Raw genomic sequence first — 22,114 nt, 5'->3', positions numbered from 1 at the left:
GTCGGAACAGTCAAAATCCGTTCCCCGCAATTTCCCGAGCTTTCCATTCAAAATCAGTTCCGTGGTTTAAAATCCATTGGCGGATTGTTCCAGTTTCAATCCGTGTGGATTAATCCAAAACCGCCGTTGGATACAATCCGAATGCAGCCGCTGGTGTCATAACCACTGCAGTTGCAGTGACTGCAGGGGGCAGCAGCACTAAGCACAGGTAGCTCACCTACATCTGCCGGTCTGATTAAGACTTTCCTGTTATTGAAATTCTCGTCTCAGTTACAAATCTCTAATTGCTTTGAGCAAGAAAGACAGCAAATATCCTCTGCCCCAGTCACCTGTATTTTGTAATGCTTTATAGGTGGCCAATTTACCATGTTACTATAAAGGATGTCTCACAAACTCCTGGTATTAGAAGACATCCCAAGTGTACATACCTGGCAACATTATCAGGGGTATGGTCAGACAGACCTTGTTTTATATCTTCCAAGCCAATAAATATCCACAATAGTAAATGATAAACTGAAGAATGAAGATTGGATTAGCCTATGCTGGTACTAATGGCCAGCTCACTGGTGGGACTGGAGGCAGTTATTGATCATCTGATCCATAATCTAGAACAGGGATATCCAAGCTCAGGGATATCAACAGGTTATGTATTCAAGATTTTCTAATTAACATATAAGTAAAACAGATTAGGCTACTTCTAATTATCACTAAGGCAATTTACTTAGATATGTATTGTAGTGTAAATCCGGTCTCTAACCATTGCGGCCTGAGCTCGGACCAAACTGATCTAGAAAATCGTGTCCATGAATCTTTTCTCATTACTCAGCAAGAAGACTGCTGAATTTAGGACTGAGGCATAAACAACCTCTTTTTTTTATGAGAGGTTGACACTTCAGCAAATTTGTTTCCTTAGACTTCATAAATTAAAGATGTACAAGTTAGAAAAGTAGTATTGACGGCGGGGTTAGTATTGGCATAGAGGAAAATTGGCCATGCTTCACTTTGAGAATTGCAAATCGAATTGATCCGCTGCAGCAAGCTTTCGATTCCTGAACCACTGTACAAGGGGGAGTCGGGAAAGCTATTGAAAAAGAGCCCTGCAGACGGCAATTTGTCTTAAACAAAACCACTCAGAGAAATGCCTAATTATTAAAACCTTAATGCATGCAATTAGGTTGTAAAGGGACATTCACTTTTGCCCAGTGTGATAAAAACCTACAACCCCGTAAATATTCCCTAGATTTGTGCAAATGTCTTCAAATATGCTTTGCAATTTTTATTTTATTATATGTTTATTGGTGTTCACGTTGCTCAGAATTACAATATTGCCAGAATTTTTACCATTTTGACACAATTTCCCTACTTTTGCACTTAAATGTTGCAAAAAAAGCAGTATGTAAGGTACCACGTGACGTTGTACATGGACATTTGGGGCTTGGCCCCCCCAAATATTAAGATTCTTGCAGACATTTACATGTTTGTCTATTTTGCGAACTTCAGTGAAACTTTTACACCTCTCTAATGTTTTAATAACGGTCCCACCCTTGTAATAATGATCATCTCTGTTTCATTGTAATCATTCAAACTCACCAGGGGCTCATGCTATGCATTTGATTTGTGTCTCCTTAACATAGCTACAGCTCAAGCCCCTTATAACGCTGTGCATGGGGTCCAAAGAATCACATCGCCATATAAGCGGATCGCGTTAAAAATAATGTACAATTGTATGCATTGTATAATAAAGTATTTAAGATACCAATAATCGTGTTGTAAAGTATTCATAAAATATGAAAATTGGGAGCCACACTTGCATCGCGTTATAACGGATTCGCGTTAGAAATAATGTACAATTGTATGCATTGTCTAATAAAGTATTTAAGATACTAATAATCGTGTTGTGAAGTATTCATAATTGTGTTGTAAAGTATTCATAAATATGAAGATTGGGAGCCACGCTTGCATCGCGTTATAAGCGGATTCGCGTTGTAACGGATTGCGTTATAACAGGGTTGAGCTGTACTTGTTTCTTGTTTTCTCCTCTCTGCCCTAACCATCAACTTTCAAGTACAAGTAGGCTGGTTAGTGTTCAGTAAAACAGTCCACAAGAGACCCAATGAGGAAAAGGACAGCGCAATATGAGGTAGGCAAGACGGTGAGGCTTTGGGAGCCAAATTGTCAAATCATTTAGAGCAGGGGTGACCAACTCCAATTGTCAAGAGCTACAGTACAAACCGGTCAGGTTTTCAGGATATCCCTGCTTCAGCACAGGTTTCAGCGCAATCAGTGGCTCAGTCATGATTGAACCACCTGTGCTGAAGCAGGGATAGCCTGAAAACCTGGCCTGTTGGTAGCTCTTGGGGACTGGAGTTTCCACCCCTGATTTAGAGTATAAACATATGTATTGTAGGTGAAATATATATATATGAGATTATTTGGTTGGTGGGGAATTCTTTTGCATAAATTTGGAAAAGTACAGTTGCTGATCTTTAATCGATTTGACCGTTTTTCAGCAACACTTGTCTTGCTTTTAATATGGTCCACTCATCATTTTAGGAGGGAGATTTGCGAGGTGTTAAATATTTTAGCATGGATAAAGTGTGCTTGTTAAATGTTCTGCATATTATTTAAAGCTTTGAATCATTAAGGAAGCCACAGTTCAGAGGGAATTATATGCAGAGCATTACATACCGAGCACCCAGGGTAAAAGGGAATATTGCTAGCCTACAGCGATAACAGGTGCAGAGGTAACAATGAGCACGAAGGTACGGTTTAGTTGTCTTGTTTGGCATATACTGTATCTGTTGAGAGATGGATGGCCAGTTCTGATTTTCACTCAACTACAGGCAGCTGACAAGGCTATAAAACCTATTACTGCAGAACTGAAATATATACAGTATGAGAAGTTTGACCGTTCAAAACTGGCTGATTACAACTTTTACTTGGTAAATGGTGTGCCGGGGAGGGGATAGCCAGGCTCACAATAAAGGTTTAAGCCTGTTTGGTTACCTCTGATCCATGTATTGGGGTTCCAGAGTGTCAGCTCTTGAGCCCAGGGTTTCTACATGCATAACCTGTAATGTGCGATAATAAAGTATTTTATGTGTTTTTACCTTTCCAGGAGTGCCAGCCAGCATAGATTGCTGTAGTATGAGTTTCAAGGGGGGGGGGGGTTGCGGAGAAAGTGTTGTCAGAATGTGCCTAGGTAGGCGGGGTCCAGAGTTGCTGGATACCCCAAAAATGTACCTGGGAATCATGAGTGATTCCTGGATACATGTAGGCACATTTTTCCTGCAATACCTCCCTTTGAAAACACCTTTCGCGACTCACCACTAGGGGTTCCCTGCTTTAGGAAAGCCCAGAAAGGTAAAAGGGGCATAGGGATGTGAGGTGTCCCTAAAACAGTCAAGGGGTCCCTAGGTTAATAGGGATACCCAGTAAATGCCCAGTCACCCAGAACCAGTATAGGGGTTCTGAGGTGCTCCAACCATACATATAAGGTTGTGAGGGGATTCTTAGAATCCATACTAAGGGGCCTATGCAGAAAGCTCTGATAAGTCAGTTTTCACCAGGTTTTCGCCAAAAGTGCCTATAGTTATTCAGTAAGCAGCGCTAACCTGGCGAGATTATGAAAATCCGCTGTTTTTTGTGGCGGAAAAAAAAACCCGCCGATCGCTTGGCGAGAAGCCCTTTTTCACCGCTCATCACCAAACTCGTGCTATTCTAGGAGCCCCGATCAGCATCTCGCAGCTGATCGCACTCTCGAATTGATAATTTAACGCCCAAAAAAGTTGGCAAGAAGCTGGGGATGAGCTGTGAGAAGTGCTGATACGGGACATAGAAAATAAATGCATGTTTCCTGCCTGGGATTGATGCCGGGGGTCTCCAGAGCTGATATCCATTAATATCAGCACCGGAGACCCCCGGCATGCATCCGATGCAGGAAACATGCATTTACAGCCACATCATTACCATAGCGGCTAACCGCTAAGGAAATGAAGGGGTTAAGGCACAATAGCATGTTTATTGGGGACAATTGCCCACAATAAACATTGCAATACACAACACACACACGCACACTATTAATAGAAACGATATTAATGCAGCTTCATTACCATAGCGGCAATCCGCTACAGTAATGAATTATTGTTTATTGATATGTGTGAGTTTTGACGCTAGTGTAGATGTGCAGGAGGTCTCTGGAGCAGACCCGCATTGGTTTTAGGTCCGGGGACCCCCTACTTCCCGAGATACTGGCCCCGTTATGGGGTGCCGGTATCCCCCTGGAGGATTTAAATGTCCCGATCATGTGATCGGGGCATCTCCAAGCAGTTAGATACCGGAACCCCATAACGGGGCCTGTATCTCGGGAAGTAGGGGGTCCCCAGACCTGAAACCAACGAGGTTCAGCTCAGGAGACCCCCTGCACATCGTCACTATGAATAACATTTTTATTTAAAAAACAAATTTTCCGGCCAGATTTGCGCAGAGAGAGGCGGATCTCTCTGCTGCAGGCAGATCTCGCCAGGGGAGTCCTTCTCGCAATGTTTGCTCAGGTTGCTCTCACAGGTATTCAGGCCTACCTGCATACCATGAGAGCAACTCACCAAAAACATGGCGAGTTCAAACCCCTGCCGAAAAAAATTCCGGACCTTTCTGCATATGCCCCAACGTCTATGCAATAGTGCGTGGGTGTAAGGAGCCGTGGGCCGCAACGCAACCGCTCCGCCCCCCCTATAGCCCCTACTCACCGGGACCTCCGCCGCAACTCTCTCCCTGCACGGTCGGCGCCGGGACATGCGGCCGCCATCTTGCTGGGACGCGCGCGGGACACGCTTACCGAGCGTGCATCCCGAGCTATAATTTATTCACCCCTCTCAGGCTCTGGCCACGCCCCCCGGCTTCCACACAGCTCGCGCAGGGTTCCTCCTCCTGATCAGCTGTGCTAAAGGTATTCTAAATACCTGCACCAATCAGCTGCGGCTCCTCACCACACTCTGGTCCTGCCCTCTGCTCCTATTGGGTCTCCTACCTTTATTACCCCTGTCCTGCCCTGCAAACCTTGCTCTGCATAGTCTTAGCTCTGGCGGATGTGTGCTTTAATCGTGTCTTCGTTACAGTGCTCCTCAGGTTCTGATCCGGCTTGGCTGACGATTCTCTCTGGCTCTCGACTCCGGCTTCCCCCTGATTACACTGCTTCTCTCATCCCTCGAACTCGGCTTGGACCTCTACCTCCCGGACCTCTCTGCTCCCTGATCTCAGCTACAGAAACCACTATGACACTTCTACTCTTCGGATCCGGCAAGTGCTATAGCTATAGTCTCCTGGCTTGGTCCCGCAATCACCACACTCCGGACACGCTCCTTCTGCTGCGGGTGCGTGTAAACTTGCGTCCCACCTCAGTGAAACATCCCACCTCTGGTCTGCGGGCAGCACTACCGTGACAGTGGGGAATATGGCTAGTGGATAAAAAAGTGCAGCTTTTTATTCTATTTCCCATATCAGAAAGACAGTTTTTTAAAGTGTATATTTTATTAACAAAGTGTTAAGTACATATGTTTTGTGCACAGTAAATGAGCTGGGACTTTCAGAACCAATGTTCTGACAGGCCTCTGCGGCTACCAACTTGGTGCCAGTAAGTCTGACAGGACATCGGAGATGAAAGCCGCAGAGGATATCTAAGGTGTCAAGACCATTTGGGCAGAAGGGAAAAGCAAGTACCCACATCCTGGGATGAATGGAAGTTTTCCAAATTTCCATTTGCCCACCAGACTTGGAGGAGCCCAACCCAGCGTGTGGCTTCTGAATACCAAGTGGTTGAGGTGGCATCCTTGCACATGCCCTTGGCAGACTCAGCACCCCGGCTTCAAAAGACCAGCATCGCTCTGATTGGCTGGTTAGGAAACTCCTACGCCTGGATTGGCTGCAGGGTTTTGTGAATGAAACTCGGAAGTATTATAAACCCAATCACATTTGTAGATTCTAAGCACCAAGTCCAGCAAGTAAATTCCAGTACTCTGGAGAAAGGGAGCGGTGGCTGATTGTTAAACTGGAACCGCAGGATGATTGTTAAACTGCTCCAGCGGTGTCCCTCTGTAGAGCGGTGCGAGTCCCTCAATGTCCCATGCTGGCGTCCCTCCAAGCTATTCGGCGCCATCTGCAGTGGAGCCAGGTGACGTCACTGTGGGATTTGGTCTTTCAAAGACTCGTCGTTGCTCAAAGGATCAGTGTTTCAGCAAATATCAGCTTCCGCTTCTCCACGTCACAGCGCGTTTCGCTGTTCTTTGATCTTCTTTGTCAGGAATCGGTACATGGCAGCACTACATGTCCCTTATATATGCACTTATTAAACCTTCATTAGTCGTTTGCTAAAAGATATTAGGTATATCTATTATATGTATCCACAATCAACATGTTTAGATAGGAGCAATGAGTAATTTACTGTATATATATAGACAAAATGGATATTGCAATCACCACACTCCGGACACGCTCCTTCTGCTGCGGGTGCGTGTAAACTTGCGTCCCACCTCAGTGAAACATCCCACCTCTGGTCTGTGGGCAGCACTACCGTGACAGTGGGGAATATGGCTAGTGGATAAAAAAGTGCAGCTTTTTATTCTATTTCCCATATCAGAAAGACAGTTTTTTAAAGTGTATATTTTATTAACAAAGTGTTAAGTACATATGTTTTGTGCACAGTAAATGAGCTGGGACTTTCAGAACCAATGTTCTGACAGGCCTCTGCGGCTACCAACTTGGTGCCAGTAAGTCTGACAGGACATCGGAGATGAAAGCCGCAGAGGATATCTTAGGTGTCAAGACCATTTGGGCAGAAGGGAAAAGCAAGTACCCACATCCTGGGATGAATGGAAGTTTTCCAAATTTCCATTTGCCCACCAGACTTGGAGGAGCCCAACCCAGCGTGTGGCTTCTGAATACCAAGTGGTTGAGGTGGCATCCTTGCACATGCCCTTGGCAGACTCAGCACCCCGGCTTCAAAAGACCAGCATCGCTCTGATTGGCTGGTTAGGAAACTCCTACGCCTGGATTGGCTGCAGGGTTTTGTGAATGAAACTCGGAAGTATTATAAACCCAATCACATTTGTAGATTCTAAGCACCAAGTCCAGCAAGTAAATTCCAGTACTCTGGAGAAAGGGAGCGGTGGCTGATTGTTAAACTGGAACTGCAGGATGATTGTTAAACTGCTCCAGCGGTGTCCCTCTGTAGAGCGGTGCGAGTCCCTCAATGTCCCATGCTGGCGTCCCTCCAAGCTATTCGGCGCCATCTGCAGTGGAGCCAGGTGACGTCACTGTGGGATTTGGTCTTTCAAAGACTCGTCGTTGCTCAAAGGATCAGTGTTTCAGCAAATATCAGCTTCCGCTTCTCCACGTCACAGCGCGTTTCGCTGTTTTTTGATCTGCTTTGTCAGGAATCGGTACATGGCAGCACTACATGTCCCTTATATATGCACTTATTAAACCTTCATTAGTCGTTTGCTAAAAGATATTAGGTATATCTATTATATGTATCCACAATCAACATGTTTAGATAGGAGCAATGAGTAATTTACTGTATATATATAGACAAAATGGATATTGAAATTAAAATTGATTCCTTTGCTTGAATGGACACTTGGTAGTAAAAATTTGTATAGATAATTATAGTTAACAATTGGGAGGTAAAGATTAATTACTATGTTTCACTGCACACTTGGTAATACAAACTCGTATAAATATATGAATATAAATGCAAATGCTTGTATTGATGTCTAATTACAGTGTTGCTAAAAAAATAATAATAAAGGAATGATTCCTGTGTAAATAGTAGGTAAATTCCAGTGTGTTGATTATTATTTGATATAAATAAAAATGTCAATGCCTGTATTGATGTCTGATATTAGTATTACTGAAAAGTAAACAAATAAAGAAGTGATGCAATGTGAGTATATTCCAGTGTATTGTTATTATTTGATCTTGTACAGTAGATATTACTGTCACGCCTGTATGCCCGCAGACCAAGCTAGATCCCAGTACTGAGGTGGGAACAGTATGATACCACACACCCACAGCAGTGGGAGCAAGCCCGCAGTGTGGTATAGCGTTGCTGGGCCTGTTGAAAGAGTTGTTAGCATATACTTGCAACGCTTGGGAGTATCCGTGAGAATAGTCGTGTCCGTTTGTCAATGTTCATGGGATCCAGAGAGCAAGCCAGGTCCTAGGAAGCCAGAGGTCAGCGAAGTCGATATGCATAGCAGGGTTCAAGGGGTAACCAGAGAGCAGAGTAGTCCAGGGAGAGCAGGGGTCAAAAGCCAGGGAAATCCAAAGTAACACAGGAGCAGGTATTCACAGGAGCACAGAGGGAGCACAGCATAGGACAGGTAACATACAGGGAAACAGGAACTATGCAGAGCGAGGAAGAGGTGGACAGACAGGGATTATAAAGGGAGGTGCACCAATGGTAGAGAGGGGAGGAGTAGAGAGAGAAGTGGGTCTATTTTGATCTGGTTTAAAACTGATTGGCCGGCGAAGCCAGCCAATTCAGTTGAACAGCAATTCTACTTGTTGCCAAGTAGAACAAAGAAAAACCAGTCAAACAAATATTCAAAAGAAGACCAACAAGTGCACTGTTGAAGTGCACTTAAAGCAGAAGGGTTAACTCTAAAGAACCCTTGATGGGGGATACCGAGCAGAGCACCCCGCCTAATGCCCACTGGGAGGCAAATTCTGAAACCGTCCCAGTAGACTCGGCGTACGAGTACTCTGCCTGAATACGGGAGTGCACCAGCGCCCGGAACATGACCACGATGTTTGTTGGGACCCCCCCTCCAAACACTGCCTCCTGGTTTTACAAATGGCTACCTTAGCCAATGCCAGGAGCAGGTTGACCAGGAGATCCCTAGGCTTATCGTTCCGGGACACTGGGCACCCAAAAATAAAAAGATGAGGGGAGAAGTGTAGCCAGAACTGCAGGAGAAGGCTCCTCAAGAAGGAAAAGAGGGGCTGCAGTCTGGCACAACTCGAATAAATGTGATATACGGACTCCCGCTCGCCACAAAAGGGACAGGCGGCGGGGGAGTCCGTGAAATGTGCCAAATACTCGCCTGTGCTCAGTGCACCGTGGAGGACCCTCCAACTCAAATCCCCGGCGGGACGGGGAACCAAGGATGAATAGAGTTCCCTCCACCGGGGTCTCTCGCCCTCGTTCGCAGGAAATACCCGCCTCCAGATAGTATCTGGGTGGGTGACAAGGGCGAGGTAGTGCACTATATGGAGCACTAGAGAATACAGGACTTTCCTCGGCATGCCGCGGAAACATGCCGGGGACATATCCTCCAACCTACTGAGGTTGGGGGAGAGAAGAGCCCGAGGGGGTTGCCGCGGCTTTGGTTCCACGCAAAGATCCAGAGAGCTTAAGTTGATAGGTTGACAAGGCTCTCCGGTCTGCAATACCCCCTCAATGAAGGTGCGTGAGTCGGGGTGGATGGCATCTTTAATCTCCCGGATCAAACGATGAGGGACGCGGGCAGTACGCAGACCCATACGGGGCGCGAGCACCTCTGCCCTAACCCAGTCTCGCCGCCCAAAGTCCAGGAGATCCCCAACTCTGGTCACCTGCGCCAGGATTAGCCGGCGGCAAATAGAGGGTGAATCCAACATCCGAGCCCCCACTGCCGGATTATACAGCAGGGGCTCGGCGAGGAAATCAACCCCCACCGCCTGTTCCTTCCTGGTCGCGGAGACCAGTTTCCAGGCCTTAAGTAAGTCCCGGTAGTATGCCGGCAGAACCGAGAGGTCTCTACCTAAACCCTCGGGCCTGATGATAAACAGTTGCCGGTCATACCTCATATTGCGCAGCTGGCGAAAGAAACTGGTCGCCAGCTGGCACCACTGAGGAGACGGATCAGCGAATAGGTATCTCTGCAGGTATTGGAGGCGGAAAGTGTGTAACTGGGAGCGGACACACACCACTCCCTGTCCACCTTCCTCCAAAGGGAGACACGCAACTCCCGCAGAGACCCAATGCTTCCCCATCAAGAAGAAATCCATCAACCTCCTCTGGATCTTGTTGATAAATTCGGGGGTTGGACCCATGGCTAACAGCCGGTGCCATAACTGACTGGCCACCAGCTGATTAATCACCAGGGTTCTTCCCCTAAGGGAAAGCATTCGCAACAGATACACCCATGACCCCAGGTGAGCAATGACCCGTTCTTCAAGATCACTGAAGTTTTCTGGGGCCGGGTCCTCCGCAGCAGACAGGTAGACTCCCAGATACTTGAGAGTATTGCTCTCCCATGAGACATTCCGAAATGTGGGGGGCAAGGAGTTCACCTGTAAGGGACCCACCAAAATGCCAGAGCACTTGGACCAGTGGATCCGAGCAGAAGAGGCCGTGGTGTAGACCTCTTGGCACGCTTGTGCCTGCTCTAGATCATCTAGGTCCTGGGCCACGAGGAGCACGTTATCGGCATAAGCTGACAGGACTACCCGCATGTCGGGTTCCCGCAGCACAGTAGGCAGAGGAAGGGCTCAATGGCCAGCGCGTACAGTTGCCCAGACAGTTGCCCAGACAGGGGGCACCCTTGACGTACTCCCCGACCAAACACAAAAGGTGCCGTCAGGGACCAGTTGATCTTCACCAGACACTCTGCAGAGGCGTACAGCATCTGGAGAAAGCCCACAAATTGTGGGCCGAAGCCAAATGCCTGCAGGGTCTGCATAAGGTAACGGTGATCCACTCTGTCAAATGCCTTCTCTTGATCTAGGGACAGGAAGGCGAGTGATAGACCAGTCCTCTGTGCGTAGTGCATCAGGTCCCAGACCAAAAAGATGTTGTCATGAATACTCCTGCCCGGGACAGTATAGGACTGGTCGGGGTGAATTACCTCTGCCAGCACGGACTTGAGCCTCAGCGAAAGCGCTTTGGCTACGATCTTATAGTCCGTGCTGAGCAGTGAGACCGGTCGCCAGTTAGAGAGCTGGCGGAGATCTCCCTTCTTCGGCAGCAGAGACAGTATTGCCCGCCGACACGAAAGGGGCATCTCATCGGTCTCCAGGGCTTCGGCTAGGACCTCGGTGAAATCAGGTTCCAGCATCTCCCAGAAAAACCGGAAGAACTCCACAGTCAGCCCGTCTAGCCCCGGCGTTTTTCCGCGGGACATGAGATTGAGGGCTTCAGAGAGCTCGGCCAGAGTCAAAGGTAACTCAAGCCGCTCCCTTCCATCCTCACCAACTGTGGGAAGCCCCTCCCATAAGACCCTGCATTTATCTGGCTGGATGGACTCCGGAGAGAAAAGATTTACATAGAATCTCCGGGTTCTGTCCCGGATGCTCTCCGGGTCAGTCAGAGGGGTACCGTCCTCTGCCAACAAGCAGGTGATATGTCTACGGTTTCCCCTCTTTTTCTCCAGCGCGTAGAAGAGGCGCGACCCGCGATCCATCTCCCGAAGGAAGTGGATGCGGTATCGCACATATGCCCCCCGAGCTCTCCGATCTTCCAAGTCCCGGAGAGCGCACTTCCTCTCCACGTACATACTCTGCAGGTATTGGTCTCCTGCCACAGACAGCCGCTTCTCTAGATCGAGCACCACCTCCCTGAGGGCCTCGATCTCAGCATCGCGCCGCCCGCTGGCACCTTTGGTGTACTCCTGACACACGAGGCGCAGATGAACCTTACCCACGTCCCACCACTGCTCTTACGTTGCAAAGTCTGACCTGCAACCTCTCCAGGCATCCAAAAGTCTCGGACCGACATCACAAACCCCTTGTCCTCCAACAACGTATTGTTGAAGTGCCAATATGCGGCCGAGGGTGCTTCAGGTAGCAGCGTCACCGTCACTGACGCACAATTGTGGTCCGAAAACGGCGCCAGCCTAATGGCACTGGACTGGGCTCTTGACAGGCTGTGGCTGGAAATATACAGCCTGTCGATCCGGGACCAGGACATCCGTTCACCCCTAAACACCCTAACATGGGTGAACTCAGTGGATGCCTCAGGATGTTGTTCTCGCCAGACGTCTACCAAGGAGTAGCGGGTGATGACCTCCCGCAAGGCCGACGCAGAACACGGGTGTGGCTACGGACCATTCCGGTCTTTCCGAGCCTCGAGGGTACAGTTAAAATCACCCCCGAGCACCACGTATTCGTCCGCGTCGACTTTATCCAGGTATTCAGACATTCTGACGAAGAACTGCCTTCTCAGGGGTCCGGTGGCAGGAGCATACACGTTCAGGAAATTAAACGTGCAGTCCTCGTGCCGGACCCTGAGATGCAACAGGCGACCTGGAACAACAGTTTTGGCAAGCAGTAGCTCTGGTTGAAAGGACTCAGAGAACAGGGTCACCACCCCACTAGATGACGAAGTGAGGTGGCTAAAGAAGACACTGCCTCGCCACTCCAAATGCCAGCTGGCTTCAGCCTCTGGAGTGGTATGGGTTTCCTGCAGGAAACTCACAGAATACTTTCCCTTCTGTAAAAGGAGAGTACCTGGAACCTGCAAAACCCGTCCTTACAGCCATTCACGTTAAGTGTACCGATGCTCAAAGCCATTGGTAATCAGGAGTTTTGCTTTGCACAGGCGCTCACGGAGCTACACCCCGAGAAGCCTTTATATGGTCTCGCATCAATTTATGAAATTTCAGGACACGAAGATGGATAGGCCCAGAGATTTTGGCCTTGTGGTTAGCCCTGATGTATACTAAGAGAGAGTGGAGAATGACCGAGGCATCCTTCCACCTTCCAAGGGCCAACTGCACCTTCGTGGTTCCGTGTTTGCAGAGGGTATCCTCCAGGAAACCATCTAGCTCCTGGGCAGGGATAATGGTGGTCAAAGAGTCCACCGCCTCCGCGGTTCCCATAGGACTCCTCACTGAGCCCCAACTCCCCGAGCTCCTCTTGACTGAAAAACTGAGGATCCCCGCCCTTCCCTGAGGGGGCCTTTCTCAGCCTTAAAGTGGGTCCCCTCCTCTGTGTTTCCTCAAGGGGGTCCACAATATCCTCCACATCCAACCCCGGGGTGGGATGTTCAGGGGTAGCTGGTGGCGGTATGGCAGAGGTAGCGGTCTCCCTAGTGTCCTCGGGGGCCAACGAGGCACACAGTGCCCTCCTGGTCTCCTCTACCACCATGCGAACAAACGGGTTGCCACGGGCATTCGCATTAATCGCGGGAGGGCACTTTTCAGCAAGCACCTCATAGGGAGGGTCCAGCCCAGCAGTCGCCTCCAACAAAGTGCCCGACCAAAACTCCTCACCAGGAGAGCTCACATCTGGCATCTCCCAGATGCAAAATGAAGTGCTCGCTAAAACACCCTCACCCACACCCGCCTCCCCCGCTCCATCGTCCAAACCCCCAACTACGGGGGTCAGCCCTAGCCCATCCCCTTCTTCCGGTGACACAAACCGGGGCTCAGCCTCAGGTGTGCCACGCGAAGGCGGCACAGCCGGAGGGGGATCCTGGCCGACCTCTGAGTTCCCGAAGACAACTGCCTCCGGCGCGGCAGATTCACCGAAACACAAGTCCCCGGGGGATGTTCTCCAACTGGGAGGGGTGTTGGAAGGCTCCCCAACGTCCATTTCTAGGAGCAAAGCCTCATGTTGTTGAGCACTTTGATCTTCCACCCCAGGGACGCCGGGTACCTCCTCCTGCATTCCCTCCAGATCTTCGAGGGGGGGGGACTGCATATTTATGGGGTCCGGCTTACACTGGCTAATCCTAACCTGTGGGCCGGACAGGGCCACCCTGTGCGGAATTGATGTTGCATTCCGCTTCGGAAACTTCTGAGGGTGAACGTAATACGGTTCACCCTCCTCGCCCTCCTCAACCACCCTCTTGTTCATAGTTTTTTCTTTCCTCTTCCTGGGGATTGATTCCCCAAAAAAGGGTACCGCTACCTCCTCAGCGGGAGCCTCCCACCGCTTCCCCGCACCCTGTACGATGCTTACATTGGGGGGAGGGTGCTCCTGGGGGAGACAGCGACAACAGAGGGTGACTTCTTCAGGGTGACTCTTTTCTTCTCCCTCTTTTTCCTGGGGAGAAGTGCAGACGTTACCGCCCGAGATGGGGCAGCGACATCTCCTGCAGTCCCAGGGAGGATCTGGGCCCCTGAGGGCTCCGCCGCGGTGGGCGCAGCGGTACAGGGTATCTCCTCTCGGGGGGGGGGGACAGTGACAACAGAGGGAGGCCGCTCCAGGGCGACACCCTCACCCTCTCTCCGCTCCCCGGGGAAAGGTGCAGATGTCACTGTTCGAGACGGGGCAGCGACATCTCCTGCGGTCCCTGGGGGGACCTGGGCCCCCGAGGGCCCCACCTCGGTGGGCGCAGCGGCACAGGGTGTCTCCTCCCTGGGGGGACAGTGACAACAGAGGGAGGCTGCTCCAGGGCGACCCCCTCACCCTCTCTCCACTCCCCGGGGAGAGGTGCAGATGTCACTGCTCGAGATGGGGCAGCAACATCTCCTGCGATCCCAGGGGGAACTGGACCCCTGAGGACCCCTCTGTGGTGGGTGCAGATGTCACTGTTTGAGATGGGACAGCGACATCTCCTGTGGTCCCAGGGGGGGCCTGGGCCCCCGAGGGCCCCGCTGTGGTGGGCGCAGACGTCACTGTTCGAGATGGGACAGCGACATCTCCTGCGGTCCCAGAGGGGACCTGGGCCCTCGAGGGTTTTTCCTTCTCCCTCTGTTCTTTGGGGAGAGGTACAGACGTCACTGTTCGGGATGGGACAGCGACATCTCTTGCGGTCCCAGAAGGGACCTGGGCCCCCGAGGGCCCCGCTGTGGTGGGCACAGCGGCACCGGGTGTCTTGGCAAAGGGAGGGGTGGGTGCAGGAGCTGAATTGGGATTTCTATTCCCTTTGGGGCAACTCCTACGAGTGTGCCCCAGCTCCTTGCACAAATAGCACCTTACCCCCTCCGTGCCATAGTACACGGTGTATGTTATGCCCTCTATGTTAAGGCCAGGTGACATTGGGCACCTCACCCCAAGTTTCCTGCTCACACCGGGCGAGGCCCCAGCGTTGTTGTTGCTGGGGTCAACGCCTGCAGCTGCCACCTGCGCCCATGTTGGAACTGGGACTGCAGGGGTTAAACTGACAACAGGAGCCAGGGGAGGTGTAACCAGGGCACTGAATGTACCAGGCCTAGGGCTGTGGTTATTGATCCTAGGGGCCCCAGTTTTTGGAGTCCGATGTCCAGGTGTGGCCCCCGTTGCTGCACTAGTCCTATTCCCCCCAGGCATGATAATATAAGTCTCGAAGTAAGGGGAGGAAATAGTGCTTAGGGAGAGAGATGCAGAGAGGAAACTGTCCCTTTAAGAACCAATTAACTATCTCTGCACAGGGAGGGGAAGAAAAACAGCTTTTTTTAAGAAAAAAAAACCTGCTGTAATCTTCTCTTTCTCCCCTTATTAACTCTCTCTCTTACAAGAAACCACACCACAATATTGAAGGTCTAAAGTCAGACACAGAGCTCCCAAAAATTGCAAATGACAAAAGGAAATCAGGCTTAAATTAAAGTGAAACTAGAAGTAAAATAAACAGCCAGGAGTAGGGGAGGAGAGAGGGTCTTAGACTACAGTTTCCAGCCAGCCACAGTGTAGTTTTGCTAGGTTGAATCACTGCAGCCTCTGGGTGAAAAACAAAAACGGTTTATAAACCTGAAAAAGCACCCAAAACCCTCTAAAAACTCACAGTATACTCACAGTATACTCCCCCACAGATCCACAGCAAAATATAACAAATAAAGACAGAATAAAGCTGATTCCTTACCAAATGCCTGGGAGCTCTTCACACATGCTTCTTAGTGAGAAGCAAGAGATATGTCAGGGAGAGAAGAGGAGGAGACAGAAGAGGCAGTCATGGGAATGGCCTGAACAGCTTAGGAGGCGGAGACAGGGAAATCCTGATAAGGTGAGTCTGTGCGCGCGCCCCCTGTAAGCTGGGGATGCGCGCGCACAAACTGCAACACAGGCGCAGACCGCACGGAGCAGGGAAATGCAGCAAGAGGGGGACGGAGCCAAGCAGAGGGAAACGTGGGCGAGGCCTGTGCCCATGCGATGGCCCGCAAGGGCAGAGAAGAGCATGCACACGCGTCACTAGGCGCGCAGAATGCCATGCTGCGGGCTACCACAGGCGGCAGAGGTAACGGGATGGAGGGCACTACAGGGGAAGGTAAGGGAGCTACCGCGGGGGAGAGGGAGCGGGGAGGATTATGGCAGGGACTGTGAGAACTCGTAGGTACGCGAGACCTGCGGGGAACGCGCTGCGGCAAGTGGAGAGAGGTAGACAGTGAAGAAGAGGAGTGAGAAGGGACAGAAAGGATAACGGGAGATGGGAGAGAGAGAAAGGAAGAGGAAGGAATTTCCTGAGTCGTCACAGTTACATCAGAGTGAAATATATTATATGGAAATAATAGAATATGAAATAAAATAGTAACATTCCAATGATTAGGAAGAAATATGGAATACTGTACTTATATTATATATAAAAAGTCATTTTACATTTATTATTTATATATGTAAATATTAAACTGGAATATCTAATAGAAAATGATACTGACCCTGTGGTGCTAGAGTATGGAGTACACTGAGCCAATCGGTCCTGTGTATGCACATCTTATTGAAATGGTCTCCCCCTCTATTGTCTGGGTTGACTAGCTCTATCCCTTATATTTTTAATCCAGTGGACTGGTAATTATGAAATTTCGCAAAGTTTTTGGAATGCATGTCTTAAGCGTTCTTTTCGTTCTACCTATACATTGCTTCTTGCACTGGCAGTCTAGTGCGTACACAACATAGGTACTGTTACAATTAATAAATTCATTGTGTATTTTCCCTGTGACGCACAAAGTTACACTCGAGTGGTTGGATGTATCGAAATAAGAGCACGTGAAACATCTAGGTTTGGAGCATTTAAAACAACCCATCAGTTTTTGGAAAAGCCAGGCAGCTGGGGTAGTCTCACATTTTGTTCTTAAAACAGGGGGAAGCTAAAATATTAGTAACAACATTTTTTTAAATGCCCCAGTGTTTGTTTAGAAATAGTTCTGTGTCTGGCTGCACCATTATATTGTGTAATGAATGAGGCATCAATGTTTTCTATCTGTGGTTTCTTCTCTTTCATAACTACAAGAATCTCTCTTTTCAGATACTGTTCCTAGTGCCTCACTGTAATTCTTGTCTATATTTTAATTCCTATATTTTAATTCCTATATTTTAATTCCTCAGCGTGTTCTATAAAGTCTTTATCGCTTGCGCAGTGCCGCCTAAGAACTCTGGAACTGGCCAAAGGGTATGTTGTGGATCCACTTCTAGTAATGGCCACTATTAGCACCCATACAAAAACCAGACTGGATCAGCGCTCATAAAGTAAATCAAAGAAAATGAAGGACTTTCGTTTTCCTTTTGATCTCACGAAGTTTCTTAAATAAAAGCAGCAATAAAGAAAAAATCAGCACACGCAGAGAATGGAAAAGTTAGCAGACACACACTGTTATATGTGCACAATAGATCAACGTTTCAACCGCCCTCCGTCCATTGCATTGTATACGGTTCTTTGTAATTATGTTGCCATCTCCAGGATTGGAGAATTCTACATCTAAACATTGTACACAGGTACAATTGATAGTTCTGGTGAATGCGAGGCCTCTATCATTGCCAATAAAGGAATTTAAAAAAACTACTAAGAGACTCAAGACTTTGCTCAGATAAGCTATATTTTAGGACGCTCATACTTGAGTGCACAACTCTTTATTACTTTTATTTATACCTTTCTTTCTGTCATTAATATCTGTTAAATTTCATGGTGCTACCTGTTTTCTGCGCTTCTGTTTTCCACTACATAGGCTTTCATATTGAGGTGATACAAGAAGATGCCAGGAGATACTTTCACCTCCTTTATTGGAATGGAAGCTTTTTATGCATGTGACTTTTTATCTTTAACTCTCTATACACCACTGAAGCGCATTCCATTACACACATTATATATATATATATATATATATATATATATATATATACACACACTACAATAATTGTGTGTGTTTGTGTGTGTGTGTTTAAACATAATATTGCCCCATATACATAGTGTGTTGTCGTAAAATGTTGAATATATGTATATATAAAAATTACAAAAAATAAATATATATATATATATATATATACATATACTTATATATGAAATGGGCAGTCAACAAACAGATAAGAGGTACAGTACTCCACAAAAAAGGAAATTCATGCCAGGTGCTCGGGTGAATAGAAAGTAATTGTCACAGGTAGAGATGAGCAAAAGTTCCTGAACCAGGCTAAACGGCAATCAAACACAGTGTGTGCTCATTTGCATATCATTTCCCAGAATCCCTTGCTGCAGTGGAAGTGCTGTATGCTGGGTGATAATGGGGAAAGGCAGGGTTGCAGACCTGCCTAAGACATGCAGATGAGCATACAGTTGTATTTGCATATTTGCTTTCCTGTGGAGGGTTTTTGTCACTTTTTGTGAAAATGGCTCTTCTTCCTGGAGAGGCTGCAGACCCCTGGTCTAGAGGGAATGAAGGACAGTAGGGAAACAAGAAGGTAAGGTGGCTGCTTATTGTGGGATAAAGTGTGTCTCAGGTTAGAATATGGCCCAGTCTGACAGCTGAAGCCATTAAGGGGTTGGGATTTTTTTGTTGGGGGGAGGGATGTTACATAGGGCGGAGATTGGTCCTGCCACACAGCTGGTCACAATGGGGTTGTGGGATTGCAGGGGGAAAAGAGTTAGATTTTAGAGGTAAGGCAAGAAGGCTTCTTTGAAAAGGTGAGTTTTCAGGGAGTTTTTAAACATCTGAAAGCCGGGGGAGAGTCTGGTGGTGCGTGGTAGGTGATTCCAGAGAGAGGGGCAGCACGGGAGAAGTCTTTCAGGCGTGTGAGAGGAGGTAATAAGGTAGAAGGAAAGCCAGATGGGCAGATCGTAAGGAGCATCTCAAGAGACAATTACTACAATATTTTGACATACATTATTTTAGCTATTCTTCGTATTTGAGAGGAATTACGGAAGTGGTTTCTTTGTGCTGTAATGTACCACAGATAGATTTTTTTTTTAAATGATTGACTCGACTTTCAGTCTGTGAAAGTTGATGAAGTTTGCTCTCATACGTATTATTACACCATGTCACACTGCATAGCATTGTTTGGTAAATGTTTTTCACCTCGGACAATATCCGTGAGTGGAATTTATTGAGGGTCAAGACACAGCAGCATAAATGCAATATTTGCATTGTGTCAATTTATATCGCTAGGTCATTTATAAAGCAAATGGTGAAAAATGTCCACATCAAATTAAGTGCACATATAATCAACGGCATAACTTTGGCCTTTGATAAATCACTATGTCATTTTAAAACTGCAAATACTCTTGTTTGCCTTTCTATTAATTCGGAAACTTTTTTTATAATGCCAAAAAACAGCATTAGATTTAGTCAAGTAATATACTCCACCAAAAGCAGGAGGGTTTGTATACTTTTTTGCACCAATATTGCATCAGTTTTTCACTTTTTAAAGAGATTTGATAAAGAATTCCTGGAAAACATTTTTAAATGGTTAATTAAAACAGGTTTGTCTCTTGGCTGGCCTATCAAGTTCTGGGTGTGCCATCAGGTTCTAGGTGTGCCATCAGGTTCTGAGTGATTACCTGAGAGATCTGGCTGTTATAAAAATGAATATATATATATATATATATATATACCTTTAATTCCTCCTGGAACATTTTTTCCATGAGTTTTGCAGCTTTTCTGTCCTCAATTTCCACCTTCCACTTTTCGGCTACTATCCTTGCCTTTTCTTTGGCCATAGCATCCCGGAATTTCTTCTTGATTTCCGCTTCTTTCTGCTTCCTTCGTCAAACGACAAAATTACAGTAATGTTAAAGACTGTAAAAAAAGATTGAATCGGCGGCAACTAAAGCCGTGTGCATTTACAAGCAACTTCTTCCCACTTCAGTGTAATGACAGAATAGTGTATACAACAAAAAAGTGTTAGTGTTAGGACATGCAGCGAGGTCATACCGTGGCTGCAGAGAGGTCATGCCGTGACGTGACTGCAGAGAGGTCATGTCGTGACGTGACTGTAGAGAGGTCATGTCGTGACGTGACTGCAGATAGGTCATGCCGTGACGTGGCTGCAGATAGGTCATGCCGTGACGTGGCTGCAGATAGGTTATGCTGTGATGTGGCTGCAGGCTTATAACGCTTTGGCCAAAGAGTTTAACTAAATGACCCATAGTTATGAGAAGAAACAGATAAGTATTTAACTATATACTTTGCATTTGAATGTTGCATTGGGGCTTTTTGTTTTTTACCGTATATTTGGGGTCACACCGAGTACACTCCTTTTGGCACAAATATATATATAGCTCAACCCCATTATTGCGCGATCCGCTACAACGCGGTCTGAGCGTGTCTCCCAATTTAAAAACATCTCCATTTTTTTTTTTAAAAACATTAAATGCTTTATTGCTAACGGACACATACACACACATACACACATACACACATACACACATACACCATGTGGGAATTGAACATGAATACATTATATATAATACACATTACAAACGAATTTTTGTCCTCCTCTTTGTAGACAAACCTCCACAAGTCGTTTTAGTATTTAGGACTTGTCTTAGTTAGTCTCCACTATACTTATTAAGATGTTTAACAGTTATTTTATTTTTAGCATTTAGATATGAGCTTTTATGTAGTATTATTGTCTTTTACGTCTTTTTTTAATATTAAAACTCATTTTATGACTGATATATTGTAAAGTCATAAATAGATTGTATGTATTATATGCTATGTGTTAGGATTTACTTCATTAACCACTTTGTGCAGAGTGAGTTAATGTTTTTAATCACAGATTGATGTATTATTTTGATTGGTTGATATTATAGCTAGAAGCTACTTATAGGAAGCTTCAATAGATAGCTGATACGATTCCTGAGGAAGCTAATGTGAAACGTGTTGAATCGGATCAGAGAAGCTGTGGGAGGACCAGGGAGAGTGAGACGCAAGACTTGTAGAGCTGGGAACTGAGGGCACCGCAGTAACCATAAAGGACACTTCCGCCAGAGGTTGAGACGTCACCGGTAGTGACGCATGAGGAAGTGAAGCGGCGCTGTGACCCGATACACGAGCGGCATCACCCAGTTGGTTTTCTCCACTGTACTTTTACTCTTTTCAAATGTGAGTGATATAACATATACTTTCAATACAATCTGCTATTGTGGCAATATTATACTATTGGGATTCTCTCTACCTTTTATTTTCGGGGGATCATCACCTGAGGGATTAAGGAACATTAACCCACCTACAACTCCATGTGTGAGGATTCTTAAAGGGCTCCTATCAGAGAGAGAAGTATCTCTGATTCACGCTTTATATTCGTCTAGTTTGTGAGTGAAACCATTGCTATATTACGGATAGGGCCTTTTTATTTAAATTGGCTATACTATTGCATTTTTTTCTCTTTTCACATATACCATTCCATGTGAGCAACCAGCGCTCCCCTTTACCAGGAGAAAGAAATATTATACACATACAAGAATCAAACCAAGGATGGTTCATATGCTAGTACCAATTCCCTACCTGCTACACCACAGGATTGGTGTGATAAAACAGTCTATACATATACTTACAGAAACACTCATGAAAGGGTAGAGCCCCCTCAAATTTCCTTGTGCTGCAGAGATTCACTCCAGGTATATGAAGTCCATTTAAATCAGCAACATGATAACAGACCATAAGGGGTTAACACATGTGATGAACAGCAAATGAGTCTACTGACTCTCCCCTAGTATGGGAGCAGCCTGGCAACTCTTTGACAAAGTCCCTGTGCGGACGAAATGCGTCAGAGCGCTGAGGGGGGACTCCTTCTCCCCTTTTTTATCCATGTTTGCCGGGAACCAATAAAGGCTTTTATATTTTTTGCACAGTCCAGCCTTCTTGCCATTTTTTGTCCAAGCAGTGCTCGCTGATTACTTTCCTATGAAGAGGATATCCTGCTATAAATATACTTAACATCTACAGCACAGTGCAGTGGACTGCACTTTGTACTATATGTTACGTTTATTTTTAGCGTCTGTGACATCACA

General features: G+C 47.0%; 1 protein-coding gene across 2 annotated transcripts in view; it reads right to left on the bottom strand.

Moving 5' to 3' along the window:
• The window catches only part of SH2D4B (SH2 domain containing 4B), a 102,569-nt gene that overhangs the window by 63,881 nt on the left and 16,574 nt on the right, over positions 1 to 22,114 (bottom strand). For both annotated transcript variants that reach the window (XM_075610156.1, XM_075610157.1), the window contains one exon: positions 19,715 to 19,862. In XM_075610156.1, coding sequence (XP_075466271.1) covers positions 19,715 to 19,862 — 148 coding nt within the window. The remainder of the gene's footprint in view (positions 1 to 19,714; positions 19,863 to 22,114) is intronic.

Source organism: Ascaphus truei, chromosome 8 (assembly GCF_040206685.1).
Source record: "Ascaphus truei isolate aAscTru1 chromosome 8, aAscTru1.hap1, whole genome shotgun sequence".
Lineage (NCBI taxonomy): Eukaryota > Metazoa > Chordata > Amphibia > Anura > Ascaphidae > Ascaphus > Ascaphus truei.
The sequence above is the reverse complement of the archived record's forward strand: the minus strand, read 5'-3'. Positions and strand labels throughout refer to the sequence as shown.